General features: G+C 44.3%; 1 protein-coding gene across 1 annotated transcript in view; it reads right to left on the reverse strand.

The window, feature by feature from the left end:
- The window catches only part of LOC127751039 (ATP-dependent DNA helicase PIF1-like), a 6,597-nt gene extending 5,441 nt beyond the window's left edge, over positions 1-1,156 (reverse strand). Inside the window, exons 1-2 of the mRNA XM_052273941.1 lie at positions 796-1,156; positions 548-687 (exon numbers count right to left, since the gene is read on the reverse strand). Of these exons, the coding sequence (XP_052129901.1) occupies positions 548-687; positions 796-1,156 (501 nt within the window). The remainder of the gene's footprint in view (positions 1-547; positions 688-795) is intronic.
- Positions 1,157-9,567: the final 8,411 nt, after the last annotated feature.

Raw genomic sequence — 9,567 nt, forward strand, 5'->3', positions numbered from 1 at the left:
TGCTCTATCTTGTACCGTTTCGGCGCTATGGGGCATTTCTTGGCGAAAACAACGTGTAAAAGACAAAATGGTCTATTAAATCGTTAAAAAGGCTTAATGTCACAGAATTGTAAAGGGGGTAATACTTAAACCACACATTACGGGTCGAACCACACCCTCTTGTAGGCTTAAGGGTACCTAGATTATTTAGTATCACTAAAACGTTGATTTTTAAATAACATTCTGTCCAAATTCGAACTTTTAATGAAAACCTTGATCGAACAGCAGACGTTTTATGCCCGTGATTTTTGAGTAATATGTCTCAGACAAATGCACTCAGTATGTCAATTTTTTGGGCCGGAACGCCCTGTTCCCGTTTACCATCCCATGAGCTCGTCTCGGGTGTCAGCGCCGCAGGCCTAGCTATATGTGCGCCAGGCGCGTCGCAGCGTAACAGTGTTTCGTGAGATATCGCGAAGCCTGTTACGCGAGACGTGGTCTGGCGTACATATAGCTAGTATAAAATATTCCTCTTCACAACATTTATTTACACACTACTAATACATACCTTTGACAAAGTAAGTCCTTGAGATTTATGGATCGAACAAGCATAGCTCAATGATATTGGAAATTGAATGCGAGACAATGATTCATTATGCCGATTTGTCCAACTGCTCAACATAGTGGGCACAGGTACTACATCTGAACCTGGTATTATTGAAGGGCCAGTGTAATTTTCAAATTCACATAACAAAACTGTGGGATGATAAATTGAAACTTTAGTCTTATCATTTTATAAAATATCAACAATTTTACCCATAGCACCATTAACTAATCCTTTAGCCAACCAAAGATTTGTTCTCAGCATAATATTACATCCCCTCGCTAAATATAAATTCTGTTCCAATCCTTGAGCTTCATCAGTAGAAGCTATTTTAGCTTTAACACAATTTGTTCGAGCTTCAACTTTCAAAACTGGTACAAGAGCATTGTTATTATCTCTTAATTCAGCTAACTTTGATATATTAAAATTACGCACTTCTTTTGTTGCAAATAAATGCAGTGCATCATCAAAGTCATTATAATTAGCTACTGCTCCCTTCATTCTAGTCTTCAAAATTTCATAATCTTGCTTGGTTACAACACCTTCACTAATATTATTCTCAAATGATCCCATCCACGGATAATTTATATCTGCTTGCCTCCAATGCGTAAAGTAAAATAAGCGACAACTTAACAACAGCTTCAATACATGACAACATAACCATAACGCTCCAAACAGTACATACCTTTCGGTCGGTCATTACGCTGCCACACGACTTTCACAGCATATTCTGCTAATCTATCGAAAATGCAACCGTCACGGCATAGTCTACTAATCTATCGAAAATGCAACAGTCAAGGCATATTCTACTAATCTATCATAAATCCAACAGTCACGGCATATTCTACTAATCTATCGAAATAGAAACAGTCACGTTATATTCTACAAATCTATCGAAAATGCAAACAATCCGCCTGCAATCCACAGCGCGACGGGACAGAACGAATAAGAATCGCCTCACGCAATTCAAATCAAACAACTAATGTGTACCAACACATCCAAATGAAAACTTTATTTGCAACACCAACAACCATCTACAAATAATATTATATTAAGTTATAAACCCCTCCAAAACTAACAAACAAATGCATATGTCACAAAACCTGCCAATAAAACGTCAACCAAATTTAAAATAACTCATACAAATAAAAGTGCATTTTTTCAACACAATTTTTTTCTTATGCACTGTTAGGTTGGCGGCAACCTATAGCGGCGATTTTTCCGATCAATATATTGGCTTTGTGATGTAGTATAGTATATTATAGTTTAGTTTCGTCTGCACTCAGCCAAAAAGACAGATCAAGTTCGAAGTAGAGCATTCTAGCTCAAAAATTGGATTTTTAAAAAATCGAAAACCACAGGTCCCTAAAATGACATTTTCAAACAACATTTTTTTTATGTTTTCTAAAGGGTAACTCATCAAAGTAGAGCCCTTTCGCCGAAAATTTCGTCCGTTTGGCTCTATCTCTAACCGTTGAGGCGCCAGAGGGTGATTTCCACTTGAAAATCGCCCCTTTTTATATTAATGTTGTTTCTCAGACATTTGATGGACTCTGGTGGGGCGACTCGTCAAAATAAAGTCCTGGGGGTAAAATTTGTGTCCTTTGGAGCCGAAGGCCCATCTACGACTCTGCCTTTTGCCCGACTCAGGTGTCAGCGCCGCAGGCCTAGGTAGATGTATGCCAGGCGCGTCGCAGCGTAACAGTGTTTCGTGAGATATCGCGAAGCCTGTTACGCGAGACGTGGTCTGGCGTACATCTACCTAGTGTCTAAGAGGAAGCAGACTTCAATGAATATTGCAAAAAGAAAATTTTGTTGTAAGTTTGGCCTTACATTAAGAACTGTTTTCACCTAAAAAGTGACTGTGCTTGTAAGTCAAATGTTCATTGTTTTTTAATAGGTTTCCTCAAGCTATTGCAGGACGTTTGACCATGCGAAAGATGTGAAATGCTATGAGTCTTAGCCGTTAGTACTATATGCCCAATGTACCCCAATACCTGCTTGAATCGGGGGAACTTCTTCGGGACCCACATCATGCTATGCTGTACTATCTTTGTCAGAAGATAGAGATGCAAGCATTTTCATCTGCTCAGTTGTGGCAGCAGGTGGCACAGAGTGCATAATTTTTATTTCAGCTAGACAAATTACAAATGAGGTATTTTATTGGTGTAAAGTTTCCTAGTCTTAAAATTGGTGGCTAACAAAAAGGGTTTTCCATCCCGGTTTTTATAACTTCCCAATCTGTGATAACAGTGTAATATGTAACTGAACTGAAGCAAAGTAAAAGTTTTCCGAGATAGTACTGTTCATGTTATCTTTTCTCCATCTCGTTAAGTTATCTTTGAAACTGAAATGCAATAGCACCATGGATTGAAATAAGTTTTACTATATTGACTGTTTATCGGTGAAAGGTACTTGCATTTCTATTTCTTTATTTTACATTAATATTTCTGTGAAACAGATATTTCTCAGCAACTAATTATCTGGTCAGTTGAGTTAAAGGCTTTGCTACTACTTAACCAAATAATAATGCATTCATGAAACTCACTTTAAAAAAGACTTACAATCATACCAGATGAGCAGATGTAAGCATGTCGAGGATAGCAACCAGTCCCTCCCCATTTGGGTGGATTAAACTAGGTAGATGTACGCCAGACCACGTCTCGCGGAACAGGCTTCGCAATATCTCACGAAACACTGTTGCGCTGCGACGCACCTCGCATAAATCTACCTAGGCCTGCGGCGCTGACACCCGAGTCGGGTAGCGCGAAAATGAACACAAAGATAGGCCCGTCAACTTCCCGTCACTTCGACTACTTATGCATTTTTAGCCCGCTCTTTTGCTTAAAAGCTATATAAGCGGGCTTATGCCATCGCCTCTGTGTCTGTCTGTCTGTCTGTCTGTCCGTCTGTCCGTTCCCCAAGAAGGACGTGAGCTAGAGGTCTGAAATTTTCAGGGTATTATTGTTGTCACTTCTGGACAACGAAACGGTTGGTGCAAATCCTGGCAACCACCCCTGAGTGGGTCTGAGGGGGTAACAAAGAAATAGGGGTTGGTCCAAGAAGTGGAAAAAAAATATTTTTTTTATTGTCTCCTAAGGGGTAACTCGTGAAAGTAGAGCCCTTCGGGCGAAATTTTCGTCCGTTTGGCTCTATCTCTCACCGTTTAGGCGCTAAAGCGAGTTTCTCTCACGAAAGTGGCCCAAAAATAAATATAAAATTTTTAGAAAATATTTGATGGTCTCCTAAGGGGTACCTTGTGAAAGTAGAGCCTCTTGGACTAAAATTTTGCCGTCTTTACTTACATAAGGGAGTTTTTCTTACCAAACTGGCCAAGACAGAAATATTTTTACTTTTTCAGAAGTACACTTCTGTCTGAAAAGTACGCCGTCGGTTCAAAATTTTCTTCTAAGCAGAAGAGTGGGCTTATTTTATGGTGGGACATCATTAATAAAACGTTTACACTTCCATGCAAAAAAGCAAAAAAAAACACACCAAAAAAACATTTATTTGTTGTTCGAACACGTTCGGAGTCAATCTGAGTATGCCTGGAAGTATATTTAACTTCTTCTAGGGCTAGTCTTATGTATCTTTTCATAGGTATGTTATTTGATTCATAAGCTAACATCAAAAACTTAGAAGGGATTTGGCATAACCTGCATGTATTCTACAAACTGCGGCACACACAGCCAAAGATGTTCAGCGTATGAAAAGAATACTTCGTTTGTTGAGTTTTGATTACGGAGTAGACAGAAAAGGTACCTGGCAAAAAGATGGTCCAAAGCAAGCCGTCACTTAAACGGGCCGAAGGCCCGTTTTCGGATAAAAGATGTATTACACCATGAAGATTCAGAAGGGACGGGCCGAAGGCCCGTCCCAAACGCCGCCGGCAGGCCAAGCTGAGCCCGCTCCCTGCCAAACCGAGTTGCCGGGGGAGCGAAGCGGAGCTGGCAACTTGGTTTGGCGGAAGGGCGGGCCCAGCTTGTTTTGCTTGTTTTCGTCAAAAGCTCCCTGTGGCGCCTCAATGGTTATGGATAGAGCCAAACGGACCCCTTACAAAACAGTAATTTTATTTTTTTAATAACGTCATTTTGGGGACTTGTAGTTTTTGATTTTTTTTAAATCCAATTTTTGAGCTAGAATGCTTTTCTTCGAACTTGATGTGTCTTTTGATGACACAAAACGACCCTAAAAATCCCAGGTCGCTAGCTCAATTCGTTCTCGAATTATCGTGATGACCGACTAACAGACAGACAGACGCGAAACTTTTTGATCATCACTGGAGTAGGCTTCGCTAATCGCTCAGCCAATCAGGTCGCCCAGACAAAATATAAAATTGACAGTACATGTTCTAATTAACCATACCATCAGATATAATAACTGAGGAAGTTGGAACAATTTCTGCATACATCTTCATAGAATTTAAAAAACAAATTGAAATCAATGATAAGCTTGTTGACAGAGCTCGATGAACCTGCAGAGCCAATGGGCGGGATTTCACATAAAACCACAGAGCAAGACAACTTTAAAAGCAGCTTAACAAGGCTCTCAATCTGATTATTAACAAATTTAAAATCTAGTTTTTAAAATTATTGGTACCTGTCATTAAAATGACTTTGCAACCATTTTAAAGAACTCTTTTAACCTATAGAAGGCGTTTCAGCTCACCCCGATCCCCTCGGCATCGCTCGGCTCCGCTCGGCTCCGCTCGGCTCCGCTCGGCTCCGCTCGGCTCCGCTCGGCTCCGCTCGGCTCCGGGTCCGCCGGCGGGCCCGGCGGCTCGGCTTCGCCAAGGGGATCGGAGCTAGGCCTGGGCGATTAATCGGAAAATCGAAATCGACGATGATTTTTTTTGCCATCGTCGATGATTTTTGAAATTTCGATTCCGATTATAGTTATCGACAATCGACTTTCACCTAACCGATGGCCGATTCTTGAAGCGATTGTTAAATTTTGATCGATGAACGAGTACTTTCCGATGAACGATTAATTTTCGATTATCGATTAATTTTTATTTATCGATTAATTTTCGATTATTGATTATTACCGATGACCCATCACTGCATTTACCGAGGGGGCAATAACTCTATTTTGAAGTGTACACATGATTCCCGAAATTCTTGATTCCCAGTGATTCCCGTCCGCTTACATTCATTCCTTAGTTTTTCTCAAGGTTGTTTAGTGGTGGAAAACGCTCATCTCGACTGATTTGTACGATTTATACTAGTTGCTCGAGTTTCCCGCTTAGTTTAGGCGATTTTTATTGATTTTGATCAAATTTTATCCTGATGATTCCCAAGCAGGTGTACACATGATTCCCGGAGTTCTTGCCCCCTCGGCATTTACCCTCCGCATTCCTGTTTGGTGGTGTTGCACCGCGCAGTCTAGCCCTAGCCCTAGCGGAGCGGGCGGTGATGGGCACGATCTACTTGCAGTTTCCAGTGAAGTAAGAACGAACTTCCATATACCGAACCGACCGGGCAAGCGAAGGGCTCAGGGCTCGCGCCGCGCGGGCGACACAGTGGGCGGGGCGACGGGCGCGGGCGGCGGACGGACGAGGGAGCGAGCAGGGGCTGGCGCTGGGGTAGTAGCGGCAGACAAACAAAACACTGCACCAGCGCAGCGTGACACGGCGTGGCTAGGCTAGCGACTTGTTTTGCCTTGTCGAGTTTGAGGTTAGGCGTCTTCTGTGCGTGTGCGGTGTGCGTTTCTCCTTCTCCGAGTGTTGTTGCCGTTCAGTAGGGACTGTGCTGTGTTGTTGGGCCTCTACGCTACGGCTACGATGAGGAAGAGTCGCAAGAAAGCGCCGGTATGGAGCCACTTTGGTCCACCAAACGACGATCCCAGGCTAAGATTCCCATGAGGATAGCCATGGCCACGCGTTTGCCATGGCCGCCCATGGCCACGCATGGCCACTGGCCATGGGCCAAAGGGCCATGGCCAAATGCTCATGGCCATTTTTGGCCATTGGTGCTAGTGGCCATGGCAATCATGATACTATCCATGGCCACCATGGTCACGGTATTATGGGGATATTGGCCATAGTAAGAAGCAGTGGCCATGTCCATTTTATAGTGAAAGTGCTGAAGTAAGACTTAAGTTAAAAAGTATATATATGTCAGTCTAGAAAAGTAAAACATGTCTGCAGGGTGCAAAAACCGAGGCGGAGCCGAATCCGGTGTCTGTTTTGGCCTAGCTCAAGCCGTTTACAAGTTGCAGGAAAAAAGATCTCCGATTTCAATGAAATTAAAATGGCCCTACTAAAATACAAGAAAGTAGCTGCAAACCAAATTTCAGGTCAAAATTCCAAGAAATACAGTTTTTATTGGATGTTGAAATTTCATGGCAACTTAGGCCATGGCAACTATTACATGCCATGAGGACTGCTCCCATGGTCACCCATGGCCATCTATAGCCATCCATGGCCACCCATGGCTAGATGAAAGCCATGGACAAGCTTACCATGGCCATGGTAAGTGTGCTCGTGGCCATGGTAAATCATTTTGCGTGGCCATAGACACCATGGGAATCTTAGCCTGGGGAACATCGCGTAGAATGCAAGTACTGTGGCACGTCTGTGTCAGTGCAAGACAGCACTACGACAAACATGAACAGCCATTTAAAAGCCAGACATGATCCAATTTGGCAAAAGCTACAGCAACCCCCGACCGCGACCCCGGGTAGCTCTATTACTGTCGCAGCAGGAGAGGCGGAAATCTTGGCGCTCGAAAGCGATGACTCTCCAGCTTCAGGGGCTCCAACTTCTACTCTCACTACTACACCCTCGCCATCGCCATCTCAATCACCGTCGCCAGGACCATTTTCACCACCACTTTCGCCTGCTCCTTCAACAAGGTGAGAACGGGATCGAATTTGTTTTTGTTCGCTTGTTGTTTCAACTTAACCTCACTTGCATGAGGGCGTAGGGGAAGGAGACCGACCGGCGGCCGCGGCCCACGGGGGCCGGGTAAGCGACGTAGGTTAGATCGTAGCCAGCTAGCATCATGCTAATCCTGGCGGTCAGGGTCGTGGGGGATCGGTTGAGATAAGCGGTAAGTTCGCTCCTCCTCCAGGACGAACACCCCTTGGCTTGCTCGGGCGGGGGCGGACGACGGACGATACCGCATTCGTGCGCCTGCAGCTCGTGGACAAGCCCCTCGTGTGCCCGCTTGGGCGGGGCGGGGGCGGACGCAAGCCTCAAGCGCAAGCACCTGCGCGCTCTGACCTGTTCGGCGGTGGGCAATATTTAATTTACTCATATTTTTTTTTTCAGTAGCCGGCGTAGTTCCACTCCGACCCCCTCCAAATGGGGGAGTCAGCAGACTATGGACACGTTCAGCTGTGACACAAAGACAACTGAAAGACTTCACTATGCTGTATCATATTATATCGTGACAAGTAATCGGCCCCTTAATACGGTGGAGAAAGATGGATTTAAGGCAATGCTTCATGCGTTCAATAAGCCAAGTTACAAGCTGCTCTCTCGGAAGACCCTGACGGACAAATACGTTCCTAAGTGCGTCGAACAGGTAAGTTAATAAATAAATAAGTACGAGGGGCTGGGCCGGAGGGGGGGGGGGGCGCAGACCGGGGATAGAGGAAAGCAGGCCCACAGGGCCTAATTTTTCAATCATCAGGGATGTTTTGTGGGAATGTTATTTTTTTTTAATGTCGGTCGCTTTTCTGTCTTTCGCAGGTTCGGTCCCACATCAAGACGCTCCTGAAAGATGCCGAAGTGTTTTCTCTCACATCCGACAATTGGACTTCAGACGCAGGCGTACCGTTTACCTCACTGACAGCCCATTTTTTTGACAAGGCATGGGACAATTTGCACGCAGTGACTTTGTCCTGCCGCGCCACCCACTTAGGGCACACTGGCGTCGCCCTAGCAGACTTTTTCACTGATGAGTTAGACTCCTGGGGCCTGGATCCGAAGCAATGCATCGCTCTCACGAGTGACAACGCATCTGAGATGCGCGTGGCCTGTGAAATTCTGAAGTTACCGAACATGCGCTGTATTGGTCATACAATACAGAACGGCGTCAAGGAGCTGCTGGAGCTGCCTGAAATTAGTCCTGCGATTAAAGCAGCGAAGGAACTACTCAACTGGAGCAACATTTCCAAAGTGAGAAGTGCCTATGTGGCATGGGCGCAAAAAACCCATAACGCCGTCCCTAAAGTGCTACGCTCAATCTCCCCCACAAGATGGTCGACGGAGCTAAAACTGTTGAAGCAGAATTTAGAGAGCGAAGATTATCTCAGGGAATTTTCTGCTACTTACCGAAGAGGAAAATTCAAGAAAATATTTCCAGGTAAAATACCCCAAAAATGTTGAAAATTAACTTCAAAACGGATTTTCTGGTTGGCTGAGCGATTAGCGAAGCCTATTACTCCGGTGATGATCAAAAAGTTTCGCGTCTGTCTGTCTGTCTGTGTGTGTGTGTGTTTGTCTGTCCGCACGATAACTCGAGAACGAATTGAGCTAGCGACCTGGGATTTTCAGGGTCGTTTTGTGTCATAAAAAGACAGATCGAGTTCGAAGAAGGGCATTCTAGCTCAAAAATTGGATTTTTAAAAAATCGAAAACCGCAGGTCCCCAAAATGACATTTTTAAAAAATATTTTTTTACAGTTTCCTAAGGGGTACCTCATCAAAGTAGAGTCCTTCGGACGAAAATTTCGTCCATTTGGCTCTATCTTTAACCGTTTAGGCACCAAAGGGAGTTTTCAACACGAAAATGACCGCAAAACATTTCTATGTTTTTTTCTGAGATATTTGATGGTCTCTGTTAGGGTAGCTCGTAAAAATAAAACCCCGAAGAACAAAATTTTTGACTTTTGGGGCCGAGTGCCTACTCACGACTTTGGCCCGACTCGGGTGTCAGCGCCGCAGGCCTAGGTAGATGTATGCCAGGCGCGTCGCAGCGTAACAGTGTTTCGTGAGATATCGCGAAGCCTGTTACGCGAGACGTGGTCTGGCGTACA

The sequence above is a fragment of the Frankliniella occidentalis genome, unplaced genomic scaffold (assembly GCF_000697945.3).
Source record: "Frankliniella occidentalis isolate FOCC.00 unplaced genomic scaffold, Focc_3.1 Scaffold316, whole genome shotgun sequence".
Lineage (NCBI taxonomy): Eukaryota > Metazoa > Arthropoda > Insecta > Thysanoptera > Thripidae > Frankliniella > Frankliniella occidentalis.